Consider the following 25,933-nt stretch of genomic DNA (forward strand, 5'->3'; position numbering starts at 1 on the left):
AAAGAGGAGGAAATATTGACCCAAATCAAATTTCCATTGAAAAAGATAAACACACATACAATGCTACAGAAAGAGAGGTGACTGAATCAGAAAAATGTCACCACAGAAACTATGTTAAATGAGAGGACAGAAAAAAGACTAAAAACATCAATACAGCATCAGTAAGCTATGGACTATACTAAGCAACCTAACATACGTACTTGGAGTCCCCAAAATGGGAGATGGCAAAACAATATTTAAAGATATAATGGACAGAAATTTCCTGAATTTGATGAAAATCATTAACTCATAGATCCAAGAGGCTCCATGATCCACAAGCATAAGAAACAATGAAGAAAACCACACCAAGGCACAACCTAATCAGATAGGTTGCCTAAAACTGATAATCAAAGAGCAAAATTATTCTGAGAATATTTGAGGATAAAGAAATCACAACTTGAGGACTTCCAGCCAAGATGGAGGCATAGGTAGACACACTGTGCCTCCTCGCACAACCAAGATAGGGACAACAACAATTTAGAAACAGAATAACAACCAGAACTGACAGAAAATTGAACTGTATGGAAGTCAGACAACCAAGGAGTTGAAACAGACATGTTCATCAAGACTGGTAGGAGGGGCGGAGTCAGGCAGCCAGGCAGAGAGGGGTCAAGGCACAAAGAGTGTTGGGACTGGGCACATAAGACCACAGTGGGCAGTCCCTGGTCACGCAAGCGGCGGCTGGCAGACCCCAGCCAAGGGGTGGCATCTGGCAGACCCAGCGAGGCAGCAATTGTGAAGCAAGGCACTGAGTCCAACCCAGGATCACAGCACTGGGAAATAGAGCCTTGGGGCACTGACTGAAAACACCTGTGGGGGTTGAGGCACAGGGAGAGACTCCTAGCCTCGCAGGAGAGGTCACTAAGGAAGGGACTGAAGTCCGATGGAGAGCAGAGCAAGTGCCATTGTTCCCTCTCGGACACCACCCCCACATACAGCATCACAACCCTGCGACTGGAGTGCCCCGCCCTGGTGAACACCTAAGGCTCTGCCCCTCCTATGTACCAGGCGCAAAAAAAAAAAAAAAAAAAAAAAAAAAGATGGCTCAAACAGAAGAAGAAATGAAAACCCCAGAACCAATCTTTTTAAGTGACCAAGAGATAGCCAACCTATCAGATGCACAGTTCAAAGCACTGGTGATCAGGATGCTCATAGAATTGGTTGAATTTGGTCGCAAATTAGATGAAAAAATGAAGGCTACAGTAAGTGAAATGAAGAAAAATGCACAGGGAACCAATAGTGATGGAAAGAAAGCTGGGTCTCACATCAATGAAGTGGACCAGAAGAAAGAAAAAAACATACAATCAAAAAAGAATGAAGAAATAAGAATTCAAAAAAAAAAATGAGAGGCTTAGGAACCTCCAGGACATCTTGAAACATTCCAACATCCGAATTATAGGGGTACCAGAAGGAAAAGAGTAAGAGCAACCAAGTGGAAAAGTTATTTGAACAAATAAAGGAGAACTTCCCCATTCTGGCAAAGGAAATAGACTTCCAGGAAGTCCAGGAAGCTCAGAGAGTCCCAGAGAAGTTGGACCCAAGGAGAAACACACCAAGGCACATCATAATTACACTAACCAAGGTAAAAATGAAAGAGAGAATCCTAGAAGCAGCAAGAGATAAGAAGATAGTTACCTACAAAGGAGTTCCCATCAGACTGTCAGCTGATTTCTCAAAAGAGACCTTGCAGACAAGAAGGGGCTGGAAAGAAGTATTCCAAGTTATGAAAGACAAGGACCTACATCCCAGATTGCTCTATCCAGCAAAGCTTTCATTTAGAATGGAAGGGCAGATCAAGTGCTTCTCAGATAAGGTCAAGTTAAAGGAGTTCATCATCACCAAGCCCTTATTTTATGAAATGTTAAAGGGACTTATCTAAGAAGAAAAAGAAAATAAAAAGCATGTATAGTAAAATGACAGCAAACTCACAATTAACCACACCTAAAACAAAAACAAAGCAAACAGCTAGAACAGGAACAGAACCACAGAAATGGAGATCACATGGAGGGTTAGGAACAGGGGGGTGGGAGGAGGAGAGAGGGGTAAAAGATATGGAGAATAAGTAGCATAGATGGTAGGTAGAAAATAGACAGGGGGAGGGCAAGAATAGTATGGGAAATGTAGAAGCTAAAGAACTTATGACACATGGACATGAACTAAAGGGTGGGAATGTGGGTAGGAAAGGGTGTGCAGGATGTGGGGGATGAAGGGGGGTTAATGGGACAACTGGATTAGCATAATCAATAAAATATATATAAGAAAAAAAGAAATCACAACTTTAGGACTGAGAGTAGAGAAGACTTCCAGCACCACTGCCACACACTGCTCCCATAAAGGACAGCTGTGGTCTTCCTTAGTTATTAAGCACTCCTAATGAATCAAGCATAATGCATAACCCAACCTGACTATTACTGCCTTAGAGACTGACAGAGGAAACAACAGCTAACATTTAAGGAGACAGATACTTTATATCCATTTTCCCATTTAATCACTCAACAATTAAATGAGGTCGACACTATTATTAAGTCCATTTTACAGATGAGGAAACAGAGGTACAGAGAGGTGGAGTAACTTGTCATGGTCTCACAGCTAATAATGGAGCTGGAATTCAAGTGCACCGGCAATCTGGCCCCAGAGTCCACATGTCTAATCACTATTTTGCCTCCAGGCAGAGTAACACCAGAGCCACAGGTGCTGACAGTCTGGAGGCAGAATGGCACATCCCCAGCCTTCAGAACCACTCTAAATAAAAAATGGCATGCATTCGAAGAAAATAACATTAACATCTAGGGGGAGAATGAAGATTAAACACATTGACAAGACACAGATGACAAAATATCTTCTATGTAGTGCCAAATATACCCATGCTGACTTTATTATAAAGCTAACCTTGCAAAATTATGACAATATTCCAAGAGACTGCAATGGAGAAACCAAGGACCAAAGCGGAAGTAAAGCCATCTCTGAGGAAGCTCTAATCACTGCTGGGTTGGGTATGAAGTTGTTTCAGTTTTAAACATTTGTTTTCAACATGCCACCCAAAACTATCACTAAAGCCATCAATCTAATCATCAGACACCTAATTATACAATCAATAATAAAAGTCCTCCAGAACGCTCTCATCAATCTTCACTGACAAACTCACGCGAAGGACATGAGCAACCGTGCCCCAAAGGGATTACTGCGGAAGGAAATGATGTTCATTTTGTAACAATAACAACTTTTGAAATGCAGCACCTGCTGGAGCATTACCCTGGGCGTCTCGAACACTTGTTCCAGATGTATGATGTGCTCATGCTTCACGATTTTTAGGATGTTCACCTCCCGTTCGAGTAACTTCACAGCAGAGCTCCCAGCCTTCAATAATGAGGAAGCACAGATTTCATATACAAATGTCACTGCTACACACCGCAAAATAAAATTTAGTTATTCTTGTATTTTTCTACATTTTCTTGAGAAGTGTCTTTTTCAAAAGATAACATGCAACTTATTTCCATAATAAAATTAAGTTATGCCCCTTCTCTCCTTTCTCCAATTTTATATACAATTTTGCTCAAACCACATCTATTTGTTGGACTGTTCCTGTAAGTTAGCTACAATATGGTCTCCGTCACCTCACTAAAATTACTCCAATTTTTAATATGCTTTTTGGTATTTCCTTCAGAATCATGTTGATCCTTTGATGTTAGCATAACAAACACAAAATCTGCTTTCCAAGGACATCCGCTGGAGAAGATAAAAACAAAGTAGTTTTCTGTTTTGTTGTGGTTTTGCTTTGATTGTATGTATATACATCAATGGAAACAACAGGAAATGAGAGTCTATACTCAGCCCTGCATTATATCACCTCCTGGTCCCCAGGCCTCAAAAATTAATAACCGAGAGAGAGAGGTATCGAGATCCTGCCTTCCAACCAACCTAACTCCTACTTCATCTCCTTATAGGTAGCCCTTAACCACACCTGACAGCAAAAGGCACAGGCAGCCGCCCCCGCACACGAGGCCTCCAATCAGGGTGCAAGTCATTGAGTTTCCATTAACACAATGTCACCTAAGAAATTTTAGGACTTTTCCCCCCATCACCACTGCTGCCACCACCCCAGTCATCACCCCTATTGAATCCAAATGATCATTGTTATTTGCAAATAAGCACTATCCTCAAGCATGTAAAATATCTTTGAAAGGGTAACAAAGATTTTTAACCCTTCCTCCTTCCCCACACCTCCCCCACACACCAGCACCACTCCCCACCCCAAGCTTAGGAGAGTACACAATAGTTATGAAAGGACTGCAATGGGGTCGATCATAAGGCCATCTTTACCTAAGATAAAATTTTACCTAGGGTTGTCCCTGCTTCCAATCAACTTTACCTTTTAACCAAAACTTCCCACCTACTATGCCCTACCCATGTAGGGTGGCAGTCACATTTTATGGTTATCCGAATAGGGTTGAGGAAAATAGCCACCATGAGGGGTGAATTTCTATCTAGATTAGATATGGAAAGTTACCATGATTTCTCCTAAAATCCACCTCAGTTCTGTTCCTACCTCCCACCCCAAACAGCCTGACCCACATATTACGCAGTGATGTGCGGTCCAATTCATGTATCGATTATATAATTTCATCTTACTACCTCAGTGTCCTGAAAACTCTTGGCATCAACACGCGTGTACAAGACTATGAATTCTGAAAACCACAAGCAGGTGTCCAGATTACACGAGTATCGCCCTGACCCTAAACCCCAGTCCCACCTGATGCCAAAGGGGCAAACAGACTAATGTTCCGTGTAGCACCATGGCTTTAAAATTCTGAAGATTTCTAGAAAACCTCTGGATCTCCCTTTATTAAGATTTAGAAGTTACTTTATTAATCTTCAAGGAGAAATGGTATGCAATTTGTTATCATTTGTTTTAAAGAATACATTTAAAAATCTACTACCTCATTTTGTAATTGTAGTATTTATCATCACAAAGCTAAAAAAAAACATCATAATTTTTTCCCCAGAAACAGAAATTCTTAAAAAGCTGATGAAATGATCAGGTGTGAAACCGGAGGACTCAGACTCCCCCCTAAAGACGAGCCCAGCCATTCTCCAGCCCAGGGGAAATCCGGTGAGCAGTACAGTGGGTACGAGTAAAGCGTACAGCAGACAGTTGGGGAAAAGGTGGTTCAAACTAAAAGAGCAGGTAGGATGAATAAACAGAATAAACTGACACTGAGGAAACGGAAACTCAATGGGAAGGAGAGAACGGAGAAAAGTAGAGCAGAACCACATCAGGAGAGAGTCCCAGGACTCATTTCTGGCTGAGACATTTATAGCCAATAGCCCCACACTTATACACACTGATAATCAGAGCTTATCTTCAACTCACTCTGGCATAGACTTTACCTATATTTGGCTATACTGACTATGTTAGCTATCCTTACATTTGTTTTTTCTAGATACACTTATCCACCTGAGTTTAAGAACTGGTCCCTACCCAGAAGGCTTCAGAAATGCCTACAGACCCTGGGGAGGAGCCCAGACCCAGCCTGAAAGGTCAGAAGCAGGTATGTTAGTGTAAAGAACTGCACTGCCCCCCACTCTGCACTTCCCCCACCCTGTACTGCCCACCCCACCCTGCACTGCCCCCCACCCTGCACTGCTCTTGGTATGACGCTGCTAATAAGCCTTACCTTTTCTTTGTTCACTTTTTTAATTGCCCACTTAGTTTCTGTTTCCTTGTCCGTTGCTTCAATGACCATTCCAAAGCTCCCTTTTCCCAATACTCTTCCAAATGTATAGATTTCCTGGATAAAAAAGTAAGAGTCCCTTTGTCTCTCTCTCTCTGCCATTCATTGGATATTAAAAATGAACACATAATACTGACAGGCATCCACCCAAGGGAAGAGAGATTCTGCTCCAGGGTAAAATCAAAGAGAAGACACCACATATTTGCTTCAATATTAATAAATACATCTTAATTAAATAAAAATAAGCCTTGATGAATTTCATTAAATGTCCTTTGGAGGAAAATCATAAAAATCCTAATGGGAAAATGTAGAAAACCTGAAAAGTATAAAAATGAGTCTCTTACAACTATAATATTAATGAAATATCTTAAGAAAAAGGAATGGAATATTAACATACACCTACATATACGTGTGTATAGAATACACTCACCCCCCAAATTATCCCAAAACTCTAAGAGCTATACCATAAAACTAACACATATTAGCCATTGAACTACTGCTTTCTTCTTTATCAAGTAACATTTTTTCTTTATCTTCATTATTTCTATTGAAAATAACTTTTGTTGTTTTATTCCTTCTGTTTTAGAAAAGGTGGTATGTCACAGAAACTTGAATACAAATCACCACTGGGAAGAAAGTAAAAACCACCTCTGCAGACCAAGCATCCTGCTGCTTACCATCTGTCTCCTGCTCCCGAGCACACGGCACACCGGCCCTGCCCGCGCCGGCATTCTGGTTCGCAAGGTGGTGCGAGACCTGACCGGCAGGCCACTCCGGCACACTTCCACTTCTTGTGAATGTGGTTGAGAGGAGTCAGCCTCCCTGATCCAAACCGACTTCAGGGCATTAAAGAATGTCTGGGTCTTGAAAGAGTTTCTAAGCATGAGAGAACAGCTGAGGCAGGGCCACCGGGGCCACGTTGGCCAGGCAGGCCACACGATCCCTGGGGCTGCTGCTCAGGCTCTGTGTGGTCACTCGGACCTTCCCTGTGCAACAGGTAATGTAGCCGCTGTCTTCCTATTTTCTACTTACTTTAGAAACAGAAGACTCAATGCCCAACTAATTATTTACCTCTTTCATGAAGGGCTTCCCCGCCTGACTCTGCCCTGCAGTCAGGGCTCCTGTCTTTTGACTTCTCTCAACATGTACACACTGATCCTCAAACACTGTTATTACTCTCTAGCTTACGTTTTCACTCATTTTTTCCCCAAGATAAGACATGTAGAAGCTCCTTAAGAAGCTGTTTCTTTTGTATCCTTTAAAAAGCCTACCCTAAAACCTTGTAGGCCAAAGATCCATGTTTAGTGCATGGGGGAAAGGGGGAGGGAGGGAGGGAAGGGAAGGGAGGGAAAGGAGGGAGGAGAGGGAGGAGAGGAAGAAAAAGAGAGAAGGAAAGACAGAAGGAAAGGGAAAGAGAGAAAAGGGATGAGGAGGGAGAGAAGGAAGGAGGAAGGGAGAGACAGGAGGGGAGGGGAGGTCAGGGAAAGGAAGGAAAAGGAAGAAAGAAGGAAATAATTCAGTTTCAACATGTTAGACTTTCCTTAGATATTTCCTTGAGATTTACACTTTGGGGGCTACAAAGTTGAATAAAACAATTCCCGTTTTCTCAGAATGTGTAATCTACTCAAGACAGGATTACTCTTAAGTCATAAAGTCATAAGTTAAAATCAAAGTACAAAACAACATTGGGGCCAGAGACCAGAGCTAAAACCCTGGGAGAATAAAGGTAAACATTCTGAAACAGGTGGCTGCTGAGGCCGGCATGTGAGTGAACAAAGGCAAAAAAAAATTGAGTTTTTTTCCAATAATCCAAGCAAGGCAAGGAAGTCATTCCAAAGGTATAGCAGTGCAAATGTGGAATGAACTAGTGAACTGATGAGTGAATGAATCAATCAATAAACCCAGTCAGAGCTTCTATATATACACACACATATAAAAGCCAGTCAGAATCCTTCTATACAGACAGACTTGAGAGAAATGGGAGGCTGGGTATGTGGAGCTGAACCCTCGAGGAGCAGCGCCGGATTCAGGGTCATGAACATTGTGAATGGGGACTGCCGGGTTCACACTGGGTGCGTCCTGTCCCGGATACCTGCTTTCGGATGACATCACTACTTTGGCTCCTCTCCCTGTACCACTTAATAGTGAGAATCAAAGTCAAAAAACTAAGATGACTAAAATAAGACAAATATTTTAGTTTTATTATATTTATATATTACTCTCTGCTCCATATTATGTAAAATGAACTAAATCTGAATTTAAATGATCATTTACCCCCTTATTCCCCCACAGAACAAAAATATCTCAACTCTATAACCATTTCCCCAATTTTTCTTGACCTTTAAAAATGAAATTCTCATTTTCTTTCTAAACATACAGAACCACAACTTGGGCACAGAATTTTAATATTGTTTCAATAGGACTTTAAAATGAGGAATGGGCAGAGGAACAGCTCAATGGTCCAGCTAGTTTTTTATAAACTGATCTTTTTCTTCAACTATCTGCTTTGACATCATTTCATAGTGGTAAAAATAAGAAGAAAATGACTTCTTGTTTGTATTAATTATAAGAAGATGTTATTAAAATAGTAAAGAGATCTATCTTCTTTGACAGAGACTAAGTCTATGATATGGTGTGGAGTGTGAAAGTATGCACAATCTGATTCTATTACAAAAGTGTTGAAAATGTGTGTATGTGGGGGTGCTTACGCTGTGTGGAAACACTCTCATTCACAGTGAGTGGTTATCACTGGTAGTAAAATTCCGGATGACTGTAACTTCCTGTTTTATACTCTACTGAAATGTTTAAAATCTTTCAAATAAGCCTGTCCATTAAATGGAAGAAGAAAAACCCCTACTATCCTAGTTAAGGTTATTTCTTAAAAATATGTGCATACTTTGAATATTCCACAATTTAAAGCAGGAAAGAAATGGAAAAGAAAAAATAGAGTGACACACATGTATAAAAACGAAGGTAATAAATGTTAAAATTGGTTATATCTGGCTCACGATTTTTTTATATTCTTCACTTTTCTATCTGTATTTTCCTAATTTTTCACAATGAATACATTTTTATTTTATAAAAGCTCTTATGACTAAATTTAAAAATCAGTACATTTGTAAATTTTAAAAAATATATAGGCCTTTCATTTAAAAGAGAAGATTTAAACTTTTCAAGTTAGAATTTCTCAGGAAGTTTTTCTGATTACTTCAAGTATATTGCTAAATATCTCTTAAAATAATTTTTAAAGTTAACATTAATATAAGTTTCTTTTTGTGGTTATTCTTGTTGAGGTTCCTCTAAACTGTTGTTAAAATAACATTTCATTTCTAAAATGGCACTAATATTGAATTCATATCTGTATGTCATAATTAGAATCCTAGGAAAACTAACATTGGTATTCATCCAATCAGAGGCGGCAAAAAGTGGCCTCGAGGGAGGAGAGCCAAACCACCTGCCCTCACCTGGTCTCCCTCTGAACCCCGCTGAGGGCTTCACAAAGACTCCACGTTTGCACTCAGCAACAGGCAAGACCTGAAGACCATCCTGTTCTCATTTTATCTAATAAAAATTCCCTCCACTTTGATTAAAATCCACTTGGTCCTCTATGACCAGAAAAAACAGCCTGCATTTTTGGTAGTAAAGACTCCAACATACTTGAAAAGAGTAAAGCTCCTCTCTCCTTTCCTTCCTTTCCTTCGAGACTTATTTTAAATCATTTTCGCCATTAACCACTGAGTGACACAGAATAAACCTGAAAGTTCCTAGTGGCTTCACTTTGCTTTCTAAATACCTGAATAGCAGCTCCATTGTCCATCCTTATGTGAGGGACTTTTCCGTCTGTGAAGTTGCCCCGACTCCACTGTTGTTGAGATATCTTTCTCTCTACATTCGGGGTTCTTGAGGGCTTAGACCAAAAATTTTTTAAAAAGTAATATTAAGATACAACACACTTGTTGACAAAGTAAAAGCCCTAATTTAGAGAATCTAACAAATCTTTAATGTGTGCCATGATAGTTACGGCAGACAAGATCATTCACTGTCTGTTTTCCAATTCTAAGTAAGCCCTTTATGAGTTACTGTCTCATTAGCCTGAAAGAGTCCTTAAGGAGTTGCTCAATCTGAGCCCCAAATCCAGTCAGGTGTGCATTGTTAGCTGCAGAGCAGACAGATCAGAACCTCCTCAATGACTCTTTCAAGTCATGAGAAGGCAACTGCACAGCTTTTTTAATCATTCTTATTTCAAAACATAGCAATTGTTTCAGACATGATACATAAAAGATTACTGGCCAGACACTCACAAATTATGCTTCCAATGAAAATAACATAGTAACAACTCACCCAGTTAACAATTAATTCAGAGATGCCTGTATGGCAATAACTGTATTGTAATACAAATCAAAAAAAAAAAAAAAAACTTTAGGATGAAAATTTGAAAAAGGTACAACTTTGAGGGCTGAGAACCTAACTTTTCTTAAACTTCCCGCTCTGACCCCAAAGCTGTGCTATGTTTAATGAAACTTTCCACACCACCTCCTCTAGAGAAAGGTGGGCACATCCGAACCAGTCCCAAGGGGCGGTTACAGACTGTGTGCAGACTGGTTTTGTAAAGTATATTTGATATTCCATCTAGATAACCAGGAATTGTCTTCAATAATAACCACCCTATATTTAACCACAACCACAACTCATTCTGCATTGAAAAAAGTGCCCCAAAACTCAGATTTAATTCAACTTGAATCATTTTTTTAAAAAGCTAGAACATTCCAAATTACAACCCAAGGAAATAATTAATTTGGGCAGTGTTGGAAATACCGTAAAAGAAAGTACTAATCAACTTTGTTCACCTCTTATGTAAGAGAGAAATGCTCCTTTAATCATTAAGAAGGCAAAGAATTAGCCGACAAGGGCCTGTGAGATACATGAAGGAAGCTAGGGATAGCTCTAGAGAATGGGATTTCAACTTGCGTTGAGAAGTAGAATCTTTGACATTTACCCCATCTTTTCCAGAGGAATTATCTTTAATGTGTTGGTCTTTTTTTCTCTCCATTGAAATCGAAGTGTCTGAACAACCAATGCTTGATGTCTCGGACATTTCCACCACCGACACTGGAGAAAGCCCCGCCCCGGAGGAGCACAGGCACAGGACGTCTTCCTGAAAGGCGGACAAGCAGTGGGAGCACTTCGTGGGCTTTTTGTTCCGTGTGCCACTATCGGCCATTTCCTTAACTCCGCAACAAAAGCAACTCGAAAGGACGACGTTTCCACTGTTTGAGGGAAAGAACCAGACCAAAAAGGATAAGGTAAGCTGATGGCAAAATCTGTAGCTTCCTGTCGGCGAGGTCCTTAAGTTAACCAGGCCCTAGGCTTCTCTTCATGCATGAGAGCTGCGGAAAGAAAAAAAAACACCATTTAGAACATTCCGCCTCATCCTACCACTCCCCTAGAAATGAGAAAACTGGCAGCTAGCACCGAAAGCAGTCTATACATAAAAAGTTAATATTTACAACAAAATTAGGATATATTTCTAATTTCTTTCAAAACTGAATCCTTGGACTCCAGAAATTTTATTTATTTAACAATCAAAAGAATCACCCTCTCTGTTGAGAATCATGGAGCTGCTGAAAAGCATAATCTAAAGAAGCCAGTTTGGTGGATTGATTATCGATTTTTTAAATAAAACAACAGATAATATCAGGGTATTTTGCATAGATTCTTGGCAAGTTCTGTGCAACTTTTACTTTAATCATATATATATAATTATATATATAATGTTTGTGTGGGTACACTTGGTCAGGTTATAAAATGTATTTCTTAATGTGACTGGTTTTTAAAGAAGCATAAAACACTGATGTGAAGCATCCATTACTGTAATTCAAAAGTTAAACCTCCGTCTACTGACTGTGAGAGAGAAGTTACATGGTACACATCACAAAGAAGTGGATAATTTGATTTTATAAAACCATCTAATTCTAAAAGGTCAAGGCAATATTAGAAGTATCCTCATTTTTATACTCAAACAGCAAAAACAGGAAACAATGGGTGCTTCTTTCCCTGCGTGGCAAATGGGCCTGCCCAGCGGTTCAACTGACCAGAGTTACTGGCAATGACACCTTGGCGAGCTGGCATGGTCTAAACGAGCACGGAGGGGAGGATGTGGTCTGCAGTGCATATGAAAGATACCTGGAGAAACTTCCAGAAGTAGCTGGGACTGCAGTCTTGTGCCGTACTATTTCGGATACCATTTAAAAGTATACAGGGTGGGCCAAAAGTACATTTACAGTTGTTTGTATGGAAAACTACACAGTAATTAATAAATAATAATAATGCAAGAATAAACTTTTTCCCATGCTCACGACCATAAACCTACTTTTGCTCCGCCCTGTATTTTGTAGTCACAGATTTTTGTTGAAAAACAAAGTCAAGCATTTGCAAGAGAGGGGTGTGTGTGTGTGTGTGTGTCTGTTAACTGGCATCGGCTGCATTCTTTTCCCCTCCACCTGTCTACAGGGCACTTTTATATGCCTTTTCTTTCTTTGTTTTGTCAACCAAAAACATAATCTTTATGTTTTTCCTCAATAAAGTAGTATCAAGATGAGGAAAATAAAACTGCACTCATGGGCAAAAAAATCATTATCTGTTATGCTACACTGGAAAACTGTTTGGAAATTATAAAGTTGAGTCTTTAACAAAGTTATTGGTACTTCCCAATGATCGCTTGTCATTTGAAGTTGAAATTTATTCCAAAGAGCATGAAATTGAAATTATAATTCACATTTAGATAGCACTTTACCTTTGACAAAGCTTTTTATTATTTTTATTTATTTACTTGTCTCTCAATTACAATTGACATACAGTGTTAAACTAGTTTCAGGTGTGATCAGACGTGTTGTGTACTTTATGAAGTGCTCACCACAGTGAGTCCAGCACTCACATGACCACACACAGTTATTACACTATTATTGACTATATTCTCTATGCTGTGCTTTTTACATCTCTGTGACTATTTTTAGGGCTGGCAATGTGTACTTCCTAATGCTTTTCACCTTTTTCATCCAACCCCCACCCCTCTCCCATTTGGTGACCATCAAAATGTTCTCTATATAATTGTCTTTTTCTATTTTGTTTGTTTTGTTCTTTGGTTTCCACATATAAGTGAAATCATATAGTATTTGTCTTTCCCTGACTGGCTTATTTCACTAAGCATAATACTCTCTACGTCCATCCATTTTGTTGCAATTGACAATATTTCCTTCTTTTTATGGCTGAGTCACACTCCATTTGTATGTATGTACCACATTGAAGAGACTATCTTTACCCCATTGTATATTCTTACCTCCTTTGTCCCCATATTGACCATAGGCATGGGTTTATTTCTGGGCTGTCTATTCTGTTCCATTGATTTATATGTCTGTTCTGATGCCAGTATCATGCTGTTTTGATTGCTATAAATATGTGGTATAGTTTGATATAAGGTAGCATGATACTTCCAACTTTGTTCTCTTTCTCAAGACTATTTTGGCTGCGCAGGGTCTTTCATGGTTCCACATAAACGTCTGGATTACTTTTTCTAGTTCTGTGAAAAATGCCATTGGTATTTTGATAGGATTTACATTTAATATGTAGATTGCTTTGGGGAGTATGGACATTTAAAAAATGGTCATACTTCCTATCCATTAGCACACTGTAGTTGCTCTTTTACCTTCTTAATTTCTTTTCTTAATGTCTTACAGTTTTCTAAGTACAGGTCTTTTACCTCCTTGGTTCAATTCATTCCTAAGTGGGGTTTTTTTGATGCAATTGTAAAAGGGACCATTTTCTTAATTTCTGTTTCTGATAGCTCATTATTGGTATATAAAAACACAAACAATTTCTGAATATTCATTTTGTATTCTGCTGCTTTACTGAATTCATTTATAAGCTCTAGTAGTTTTTTGATGGAATCTTTAGGGTTCTCTATATATAGTGTCATGTTATCTGCAAATAATGACAGCTTTATGCACTTCTTCCTTTCCAACTTGGATGCCTTTATTTCTTCTTCTTGTCTCATTGCTATGGCTAAGACTTCCAATGCTTTGTTGAATAAAAGTGAAGAAAGTGGACATCTTTGTCTTGTTCCTCATCTTAAGGAGAAGATTTTAACTTTTCACCATTGAGTACAATGTTAGCTGTTGGTTTGAAATATATGCCCTTGATTATGTTGAGTTATGTTCCCTCTATCTCTACTTTGCTGAGAGTTTACTGTAAATGGATGTTGGATTTTGTTAACTGCTTTTTCTGCATCTATTAAAATGATCATATAATTTTTAGCCTTCATTTTGTTTATGTGGTGTATCACATTAATGGATTTACAGATATTAACCCAACCTTTCATCCCAGGAATAAATCCCATTTGATCATGGCATATGATCTTTGTAGTATGTGGCTGAATTTGGTTCGCTAATATTTTGTTGAGGATTTTTGCATCAGTGTCCATCTGGCGTAATGACGTATAATTCTCTCTTTTATAGTGTCTTTGTCTGATTTTGGAATCAGACAAAGGTAATGCTGGACTAGTAAAGTGAGTTTGGGAGGCTTCCTCTTCAATTTTTGGAAGAGTCTGAGAAAGGTAGGTATTAAATCTTCTTTGAATTAAATTCTCCTGTGAAGCCATCTGGCCCATGACATTTGTTTGTTAGGAGTTTTTTTTTTATTACTGCTTTAATTTTGTTAGTAGTTATTGGTCTGTTCACATTTTGTATCTTCCTCATTCAGTCTTAAAAGATTATATGTTTCTAGGAATTTATCCATTTCTTCCAGGTTGTCCAATTGGGTGGCACATAATGATTCATAGCATTTTCTTATAATCTTTTGTATTTCTGTGGTGTTGTTTTCCGTTCTCTTTCATTTCTCTCTCTCTTTTTTAAATTTGGGGCCTCTGTGTTATTTTCTTCATGAGTCTCGCTAAAGGTTTATCAATTTTGTTTATCTTTTCAAAGAACCAGCTCTTGGTTTCACTGATCTTTTCCATTGTTTTTTTCTTTAGGTTAGATTTATTTTTTTAGACATTTCTCATTTCTTGAGGTTCCTGTGTTGCTATAAATTTCCCTCTTAGAACTGTTTTGGCTATGTCCCATATATTTGGAGTCATTGTGTTTTCATTTGTCTCAAGTTATCTTTTAATTTCTGACTTTATCTCGTTGTTAGTACATTTGTTGTTTAGCAGTATGTTTAGCCTCCATGTGTTTATGTGCTTTTCCGTTTTCTTCTTGTAATTGATTTCTACTTTCATACCATTCTGATCAGAGAATATGCTTCTCTGGGACACAATCTCTACTGATTTCACAGCCAGATTATGGGGACTCATCTTCCTGGCACTGATGTCCCAGATTAGGGAACCTAGTGTGAGGCTGGGTCCCCTCACTCCACAGTGGGGCCTCTGGAGCCAAGCTATGGAGCCTCCTGATTCTTAATCTCTACACTGTGAGTGTGGGGCCTGCCCATTCTGCATCTCCAAACTTCCTACCAGTCTCAACATGGCTGTTTCTTTATGTCCTTAGTTATGGTAATACTGTTCAGTTAGTCTTCCGGTGGCTGTCACTAATGGCTGTTCTACACTTTAGTTGTAATTCTCATGTGGTCATGGGAGGAGGGAAGAACATAGCCCATCTTGTCCTGAAGTCTTGACCTATATACCTTATCCAATGCTCAACATTAAGAGTTTTTCTTTTTTAATTCTCACCTGAGGACATTTTTTTTTCATTGCTGTTAGACAAAGAGGAAGGGAGAGAGAAACATCCATGCGAGACAGAAGCACCAACTGGTTGCCTTCCATACATACCCAGACCAGGGACCAGCGCCCCCACTAGAATTGTATGCATCTGGATTGGGGGGCGCGCACGCGCACTGAGGATTGAACCATCAACCTAGGTGTGTGCTCTAATCAGGAATCAAACCTGCAACCTTTTGGTTACAGGATGACACTCAAACCAACTGAGCCACATCAGCCAGGGCTCATTATGAGTTTTAATCATAGCAGGAGAATAAAAGGCTGGCTTTGTATGGACTATGCCTTTTCCTTTGAAGTTGAATAAAGTGGACCAGAATAAGTTGTTAGGTGTCTCTATTTCATTAAAGAAACATCTTTCTAGTCTAAGACTGGTTTTCAAATCAGAAATGAGGACTGACTTTTATCAAATCTTTATTGTGATTATCATATTTTTTCTTATTGAATCATTTTATATGCTTTAGTGTGTCAAAAGCTTCTTTGACATTAAAGCATTCTTGCATTTATAGTATGAACCCTACATGATCATGAAGGAGGATTGTTTTAATGTGCTGAAAAACTGACATGTTTTTAAGTTTTCATAGTTAAATTCATAAGTTAAACTTATATAATTAGTCTATAATTTTTTGCAGCCCTCTTTGTCAGATTTTGATACAAGATGCTGGCTAGTTTCATAAAATAAATTGGGTATCTTTCCTTTCACGATGCTTGGTAACAATCTGTATACCATGGGAATCCAAAGGAAAATCTCTGGGTCCACAGGATTTTATGATATTGCTAGTATTTTATCCAATATTTATTATCCCATCCTTCTTTACTAACAGAATCCTGATTTTGTCTGGGGCAGTAATATGCTCATTAAGATCTGTTTGCTATCCTCCCCTGCAGCTTGGGGATGGTGACATGACTTACAGCCATGAACCTTACAGAATGAAAGCAAAACTGTATTAAGAAAATGTGTATTCTTCCCTGGCTGGTGTAGCTCAGTGGATTGAGCACGGGCTGCGAACCAAAGTGTCACACGTTCGATTCCCAGCCAGGGTACATGCTTGGGCTGCAGGCCATAACCAGCAACCGCACATTGATGTTCCTCCCTCCCTTCCTCCCTCCCTCTCTCTCTCTCTCTTGAATAAATTTAAAAAAAAAAAAGAAAAGAAAAGAAAATGTGTATTCTTAAACCTTCATTAAAAATAGGAAAAGATTAAAAATATACTACATGAGTTGTCAGGTCAAAAAGAGAAAAATATGATTAAAGAATAAAATTTAAGTTGAATAGAAATGACAAAGAGGTGTAGGTTTTGTTGAATTTTGCCTATAAGATCTCCCCAAAACTGCCCCCTCTTTACCTCTCAGATTTCATATCTTACCATTCTCTCCCTTGCTCCAGACATACTAGCTCCCTTGCTGTTCCTCGAATCTGCCCAGCACACACCCTCTCCATGGCTTTGGCCCTGTGCTTCCTCTGCCCGGGATGCTCTTTCTTCAGACATTTGCATGGCTAGCTCCCTTGCTTCACGGTTGTTCCTGCTCATCTGAGAGACCCTTTCTAACCACATCCTCTGAGACAACAGGCCCATTCACACTGTCCCCTTACCTTGCTTTATTTTTATTCACAGGACCTACCCATGTCACTCAGGAGTTCTCTCCCAGAGTTCTTTCCTACTTTTAGGGAACAGATGATTGCCATATAGACTGTTTCAAAGCAGTGGAAGGCCCTACAGTTCATTTCATTCTGCTGGAATAAACACAATCTTACCATAGCAGTAATCTCAAAAAGGGGAAAGGACTTCTTAAAAGGCCAACCTCATTTGTGAATAGATGTAAAAATTCTAAATACTTATATTTATCCCAGGTAATGTGGACAGTGTATGCTAAGATCATTAGATAGAAATTGTGGACAAGTCAACCCAATAAATATGACCTTTTATAAAAGTGGTGTAAAAAATTTCCTGCTTTGATTAAAACTCATACAGGTAAGCACTGAAAAAGTTACATGAAAATCATGCTCCAGACTGGGAGAGGGAAAAAAGAATACAACTGACTCCACTAAACACACACATGCCATTCTCACAGATGCTTGGCTTTGTTTTTCAAGTATATGTAGCAAAACAAAAAAAAAACCACTCAGAATATATTTGTACACACTTTGCAAAATGATTTAACTTCAGGCCATGGAAGAAAATGCTTTGCACTTCAGGTTAAGTATAAGCCCGTAACCGTCAGTGACTCAGAGTGGTGGAGTAGATCTGCAAACAACAACCCTTCTGTTTAGAAAAAAATAGTGCTTTCTCTCTGCAGGGGTAGACAAGCCACACGTCAGATGTGTAAGGCATTATTTTATGCATGCATTAAGAATACTGACTTTAGAGTACTTTTTATAAGAAACTGAAGGACGTGTTCATGATGTAAAGGTTTATTTCAAGTGTAGCTGAACTCATAATAAACAGTACTCCTAAAAGCGTGCTTACCATATCCTTCAAATACACACACACAAGCTTTCAACAGAATCTTTAAATATTAAATTTCCCATATTAAGATGGATGTTTTGTGACTCAAAAAAGTGATTTTTTTCTCAGCGCTGTTCAGAAAGCATTTCCTTTGATTTTCTCATCAATTCTTCAGTAGTTCATGTTATCATAACATCGCTGACACTGACACAGACTGCTGAGGGCTTCCTCGTTCCAGTTTCTGACCTGTCCATGGCCCTGGAAGTATTTAGTAGCTATACTCAGAAAGCATAGGAATCTCTATTACTCACTGCGAAGTTTCATTTCTGTTCTCCAACCTACCAACCACTGCATTTGCTAAAGTAATGTTCTACAGTCTCACCACCACAATTCTAAAGCAATAGGTTGAATAGCTGCATGTGAAATTTCTTGACAAGATTTAGATTTCAAATATAATTTCTTTTTGGCTGGCTGAATTCTAATTATTTTAGCTTAAAAACCAAAATAGAATAAATGTTTACTCACATTTCTTTCTTTCTCATTTATGAATTGATATGAAATATTTGTTACTAAAATAAATCTACTTTCTAGCAAGCCATATAATGTCATTCATATTTTAGAGGCATAAAATTAATCAAGTATTGCAAACCTAACATATCTTTAGGTAAACACAAAGATGAATAACTTCTATAGAACCATGGAATTATGTTTAAACAGGACTTTAGATATAAAAAGATATATTAGAAAACCAAAGCAGCTTCTAATATAATAGTGTTTCTTTGTGCCTCCTAAGAGTGGACAGCACAGGTGTTAGACAATACGCAAACAAAGAAGTTCAGATCCTGCCTGTATTTAACTAACGTGCACACTTCCCTTTGGCTAAAGGTTTTCATTTTACTTTCAGAACTAAGATAAGCCAATGGAACAACTCTGAGCTTTTATTTAAGCATAAAAAGGTCTCTTACATATTGGCCCTAAAAGTTACACTTAAGCAATTTCCTCCAGAAAATGAACACGAGAATGGTTTTATGAGATATAACTAGCTACAATTTTCTTCCCCAAAAGCAATTTTTTCATTTTCTTTCCTAAAAACTGGATCTACAGGAACCTAAACAGTCAGTCAGTTCGGTCAAGAATGTGTTCTATTCACGTGAAGAACTTGTGGGCCGCCTGACACGACGCAGACCTCCCCGAATGACTGAGGACTCACTTTTCAAGCCCTCGTTTCTGCAGCACCAGCACAGAGCCGGAGGAGGGGCCCGATGAGCTGTTAGAGCTGTTAGACTGCAGCGTTGTGTTTTAAAGGAGACGGGCACTTGTTTCCTGTATCTACAAAGGGCATGATTAGCAAAATGGGTCTGTGTTGCCTTATATAAGGATTTATACTACATTTAAAATTTACATTATTTCATAGATTTTTAAAAAATGTTTAACAGTTGATGCGTGCCGTTAGTGTTTCTTTCCATTTCAATTGGTATAATACTCCTCACTGCTTAAACTGTAATCTGGAGGGACAGTCTTAAATACAGTTCCCATACCAACAGCTTAAGGTAAGAACATATTTTACTACAAAAGTCTGGTTTAGGAAGACTGGATAAAAGCAGGGGACCCTCTCCCTGATTCTTTCCTGTTGTTGTCCCGTGTCTTTCCTCCCTATACGAAATGTGCAACCCGAAGCCAGGGACCTTTGTGCCACCACGGACCCATCCCTGTGCATAACACACACAGGAAGAATGTCGGAACGTGCGTTCTGTGGGGCACAGCCAGAATCATGAATCACTCAGGCTGGGTACAGGCAGGTTCATCAAAGGAGGGGGTTGTATGGAGAAGGGATATCATGAAGGGAATTTAATCTCTTCATAGATCTGAAAAATATTAGGCCTAAAGAACGAATCTTTGTGCGATTCAAAGGGAGGGTACATGCCACTTTCAATCTACTGTGAAGGACTTCCTAACAGAACTGTGCAAGATGAAAGACTCAGTTGCTAAAAGTATACACGCACAGGCTGGGAGGCCAGTTGACAGGAAACCCTAGAAGGTATTCAAACATAGACTATGATGTCTGGAGGTTCGTTCTAACCCTAAAACCCTACAAAGATGAAATCGCTGCTTCTAATGACCCACTGAGGCACAGCAGACATCGAAGGAACTGAAGCGGTAACTGACCTCACCTCCGCTGGAAGGCTTCGGTACTGCCAGGGAAGTCGTGCTGTCTGTTCTCCCACAAACCAGGCCAAACCAGTCACAGCCTGCAAACTCACCTCACCCAATCTGGATCTCACCTGCAACAGAGCAGCTTTGTGAGAATTTACCCTGGGGGCAGGGGGATGTTGAAGAGGAGGAAGGGATGAGATGGAAGGCTGGATGTGCTGAGGAGCAGTGGAACTAGCTAGAAACACTAAATAAAGTGCAGAAGGAAAAAGAAATAAGATTTCCTGTCAAGAAAACAGAGCATAACAGGTGCAGAGCGAGCAAGCGGGCCCCCATGTAGCTAAGGCAGCCAAAAAACACATCGCCACAGACTCCAGAGGAGAAGCAGAACCACTCACTCCCAGGGTTGTTCATGAACAGTCAGCTCTGCCCCACCCACGGTGCTTACAGAAAACAGTGTTCTTCTATTCAGGAATCTTTTTTTCCAGCTTTATTGAGGTATAATTGACAAATAAAGTCACAGATAATTAAAGTGTACAATGTGATAACTTGATATACCTGCACACTGTGAAAGGATTCCCCCAAATTAACACATCCATCACTTCACCCATTGGGCACAAACTCCAGTCATAAGACGAATAAATCCTTACAATCTGATGTATCACATGGTGACTGTCAACAACAGTCAAAACTGTTACAAAACTGAAATTTTCTAAGAGAATAGAACTTAAATGTTCTCTCACACACACAAAGTAAATATGTACCCAGGAATGTTAATCCAATTAGCAATAGATCAATTAGATTAAGAATTTGAAGGTAAATTTGAGTGGTTTAGAAACTTCATTTACCAAATCAACACTATTGCATTAAGAAAACGTATCAATATAAGTGTGGTCAGAGTGCCTTTCCTGTATGCCAAATATTCCCAGGGATGTCAGAGGAGATGAACTACCCCAAATCATCAACTTTGCATGGAACTCACTAGTGAAGGAAACGTGTGATATGACGCTCCTACCCAGACCTTTCACATCATATGAGAAAAGGCACTGCCCCTCCAGACCACACTCCGTACCGGCTGCACAGTTTAGAGATATCCAGGTAACTTTCTTCCTTTGGCGCCTCTGTGCAAATGTGACAACTCCAAACAATCTATAACAAGACACCAAAAACAGATGCCATTGTCCCTGTTTTCCAGTTTCTGTAGAAATCATATTAATTTAGTAAAAACAGAAAACAACAAAAACTTTTTCTCTTAACATTGATCCCCTTCAGGACAGGAACTATGTTCTGTCATCTTCTATGCAGTGAAAGGCCACCATTAAATAAGGATTATTGATTGAAAGTCATCACTGAATTACAGAAATAGTGTTTCAGACCTTATGAATGTAATACAGAGAGCCAGTGGCCTGTCATGTAAACAAAGTCATCATCTCTCAATCTGATGCTCCAAATAGTGTTCCATGTGGGTTCCGAGCTACAAACCACCATCTAATGAGCTCATCTCCAGCTCAGAACACAACCTCGTGCAAGCGTGCCCTAGACCTGTGCTGCTGAGGTGTAGCAGGAACAGCTTGGGGGCCCAGCCCATGAGCAGCTTGTTAACTGTTAAATTCTCAATGCTACAGGCACTCAAATACTGAATTTATAACAATTCTATTTTTAAAATATATGAATTCTGAATATCAAGGAGAACATTTTATTTAGCCTAGCTAAAACCGGTCTCCCAAAATATTACTAGTCTATATTATACCTTAACAACTGATCAAGAAGGAAAAATATGTAAATGGTTAGATTTTCAGAGAAAGGAAGAGTCTATAACCATGGATCTATTTACTTGGTGAGTTTTCAAAACCTTGCAATGGAACTGTAAAAACAATGTGATTAAAATCGATAGAGCACATCATTTGCTGATACTGTTGCCCAAGAAAAGGCAATAAGCCTCAGGCATGTTATTACTAGATTACACAATTTCACTGACAGGTTCAAGATTTTTAAAGGCAACTGAGAATAGAGAGGATTTCTTTTTTTTGAGCCAAAGAATTTTCCTCTTCAATTAAAAGGGAAATCATCATGTTTCTTTTTTTTTATGATGAAGATAAAAAATGTCCTCTGTAATATTTTGAAAATATTAAATTTTTCTTTGGTTCCTAAAATAAAAATAGATTGATGATCCTGATTAAAATTAAACTGAAAGCTACTTGTGTTTAACAATACTTTTCCAACCACATATCCATTTACCAAATACTAGAATAGTTCAGGGGATAGTGGTTTTTTGTAAGATTATTATCTCAGCAAAGTCCATGCAGAAGAATATGAAAGTCCAAAAATAGGAGTTTCCAAATGTCTTCTGCAAAAATAATCAATGACTCTCTTTTCATGCCTCAGTGATGAGATGATAAACTTTTTAAAAGGCCATCAAAATCCAAGAATGCATATTTCAAAGTATGCTTTTTAATCAAATAGAAAAAGTTAGTCATGCAGACATAAATTCATTTGACAAAAGTGACCAAATGAAACTGAACCTAAAATCAGCAAGACTTTACTCAAATCTCCCACTGTACTAGTAACAAATAGAAAATTGCAAAAGTTTTTAATTGCTTTATAGTGCAAAGTTCAAAGTAGAAACATCTTCATTTAGCCTGGGAAAGCTGATGGAATCAACTATGTAGTTTTATACTTATGATAGGAAAATAATTGTTGACTAGAAAAGGCAAGATGATTTTAATCATGAATCCCAATAGGAAATACAGGGCTAGGCTCATAGAAATAAGTAATTGACCCAGGCATTAGGTTTATGTTTATTAGCTTTTACCAAGTGAACAGTAAAGTCTCTTCAGGAAGCTTAGGTGTTTAGACTTAACTCAGATGTCAATAATTTTTAAAAGAACATTTACAAAACACCATATACTTTCTTGTCATGAATACACTTACACACATAATAGCTTTATGTTCTAAATAACTAGCTATTTGAAATACATAGCATTATTAACTAAATAACGCAAACAACTTTCTGTAGATTCTCCCCTCTCCCTCAGTCTCCACATTGAACAATAACAAATTCATTCTACTTCCAAAACACTTCTCAAATCCATCCCATTTTCTCCATTCCAAATGTCCACATCAGTATCATCTCTTGCCTGGATTACTGCAAGAGCTTCCTAACTCTTCCCTAACTGGTCCCTTCCCTTCCAAACTGGTCACCCTGATTCCAAATCAGCTCTCTCATCCAAAGCATTCTCTGGACTGCAGCCAGGGTGCTCTTTCTAGTATGCAAATCTGATCATGTCTTTTTCCCAACAAAAATTACTTCAATGGTTCCCAACATCACTGATATTAAACAGGGTCCTTAACATAAAAGAGCCTGTTTGCTACAACCCCAGTTTACCTCTTCAAGGCTTATCTCCTGCTACTTCCCTAACACACAGTTGTCCCACACACAGAACTTCCTTCCTGCAGCCCTACACTTTCTCTAGGCCTTCCTACTCACAGTGGCAGCCTGGAACACTCCATTCTTCCCTCCATCATTGCAATTCTTATGCTTTCTGTAGATCTCAGCTTAGATATCATCTCCTCTGAAATTTTCTTGAGCTCTTGAGTCTCTGTTGGGTGTCTGCCTCTCCTGTGTGCACTGTACTGGCTCAATCACACACTGAACCATACTTGGTCATGTATTTGTCTGCATCCCTCACTACACCCAAAGTTTCCCAAAGCAGGGATGGTGTCTATGCTTTTACCAATCGTTTACCCAGTGGGGGAGTGACAAAAATACAGGGTCCAGCAGATTCTGTAAGGCCTGTTTGAGTGTGGTTGGTAGAGTAATAATATAGGTGTAATAATTTATAGTTTTAATTTGAATATTTCACCTAAAATGTCATATGGTGTGCTTGAGTGTGATATTGTTATGCTGCAGAATTACATGCTTATGATTTTGTAATTAAAAGGGGCATTATTTGTGCCAGACCCTGTATATGTGCATTTTAGAAAGCATATTCTACCGACAGTATAGAAAATGTACAGAAGTCTGAACAAGACTGGAGAGAGAAAGGCAAGAAAAGTATTAACAATAGTTTAAGCAAGACAGAAATGTGGCCCTAATTAGGAAAGCAGCATCAGGTATGAGAGAAATATATTCAGAAAGCAGAGTGACAGAAATGGTAAATGACTAGGATGAACATGGTGAGAAAGAAAAAAGTAAAGAACACCTTGAAAACTGAGGGGGGTGAGGACCAAATCACTAAGACTGTGAAGAGAGGAGGAAAAACAGATTTAGATAAGATAATCAGCTCAGTTTGACATGCTAAGCCAGTTTGACTTTAAAATACTGAAAGAGAGATGCCTGACAGACAGTGGATATATAAGCCCACAGATAAAGAGAAATCCAGGTTAGACACATATAGAAGAAGAAATTGAAGTCAGGGTGTAGATGAGATCACGCAGGAAGCATCTGAGGAATGAAAACAGAAGAGAGTCCAGGACAGAACCACGAGAAACATCAACTTCTAAAGGATAATCAGAGAGAGGCCACTCAACAATGTTGGTCAAAAGCCAAATGGCTCAACATTTTCAAGAAAGATGAAGGCTGAAAAGTTGTACTTAAAGTATGATGGATTATTGGCAAAATGGGCAAATTAAGAAGCTCCAAAATTTAGCTCACCCATAAAAACAATAGAAAAAGCCAACAAAAGTTATTAAAATAAACTTTTCAGAGTTCTGGAAATTAACCAAAGGTTTGCAGCCATCCAGGAGGCATTTGTATTAAATAAATAAATAGTTGGATCTTGGTAGGAACAGTAAGCTTTGTGAAATTTTAACTTTCCTCGGTCCCATCTCCCACTCTCCATCTCTGCAAGAGCCTTGAAAATTAATAGCCCACATTCCTGTTACAACCTAGTAGTCACTGGGGAAAGAAGAATGGAGCTGGAGCTCTTTCAAATCCTCATTCCTAAATATTAGTCACTACTTGAACTTTCTGGTGATTCCCTGGGAGGCCTCACTTATAAGCCAGTCTGTACTTGACCTGATTCAGAGCTCACCCAATACAAAAAGTCCATTCCCAAGGGGTATTTGTTGAAAATAATTACAAGCAAGTTCTAATTTCATAACTGCCTGAGGCAGTTATTAACACTTGGAGCAACAGACTAAACCAAAATTCTTAAAAGGAAAAGCTGGGAAATAAGATATCCACATGGAATTTGAAAAGCTCTAACATATTCTTGAGAATTTAGGAGGCTACACATGAATAGAGCTATACATATGCACAGGGAAAGACTTGAGGAGTCCCTAAGCTCTTATCTGTGGCTCACCTTGAGGCTCTGCACAGCAGAAAGTAGAGGCCAGCAGAGTTGATGAAAAGTTTGCTTAACACTGAAGGTGTACCCTAACGTGTGCATAGGGCTCCTCGGCAAAGTCTGGTGATTTATTGGACACAGGTGTTTAAAGAAATCTCTTCTAATCATTAGTTGAGTGCTAAGCTAAATAAGTAAAGAGCTCAGGAGCTACAGAAAACAAGAAACAGAAATTTAGCATAATTAGTTCAGAAAATTAGCAAAGCAAACTATTACTACAAGAACCAGCAGCAACAAAAAACCCTGCGGAGGGAGAATATCTGATTTGCAGAGTTGCCAACTTATTTAAAATATCCAGTTTTCAACAACAACAACAAAAAAATTCAACATGAAAACTTTTTTTTAAAAAAAAGAAGGAAATTATGACCATACAGAAGGGGGGTGAAAAAAAAGCACTCAATAGAAACTGGTCCTGATGAAGTCCAGATGTTGGACTTACTAGACAAAGACTTT

At 38.8% G+C, this 25,933-nt stretch overlaps 1 protein-coding gene across 3 annotated transcripts in view; it reads right to left on the reverse strand.

Annotated features, from left to right (window-relative positions):
- STK33 (serine/threonine kinase 33) overlaps positions 1 to 25,933 on the reverse strand; it is a 133,215-nt gene that overhangs the window by 48,549 nt on the left and 58,733 nt on the right. For all 3 annotated transcript variants that reach the window (XM_028516422.2, XM_036028977.1, XM_036028976.1), the window contains 4 exons: positions 10,768 to 11,158; positions 9,565 to 9,678; positions 5,715 to 5,828; positions 3,292 to 3,396 (listed from right to left, as the gene is read on the reverse strand). In XM_028516422.2, coding sequence (XP_028372223.1) covers positions 3,292 to 3,396; positions 5,715 to 5,828; positions 9,565 to 9,678; positions 10,768 to 10,992 — 558 coding nt within the window. In that variant the 5' untranslated portion in view covers positions 10,993 to 11,158. The remainder of the gene's footprint in view (positions 1 to 3,291; positions 3,397 to 5,714; positions 5,829 to 9,564; positions 9,679 to 10,767; positions 11,159 to 25,933) is intronic.

This window comes from Phyllostomus discolor, chromosome 6, assembly GCF_004126475.2.
Source record: "Phyllostomus discolor isolate MPI-MPIP mPhyDis1 chromosome 6, mPhyDis1.pri.v3, whole genome shotgun sequence".
Classification (NCBI taxonomy): domain Eukaryota; kingdom Metazoa; phylum Chordata; class Mammalia; order Chiroptera; family Phyllostomidae; genus Phyllostomus; species Phyllostomus discolor.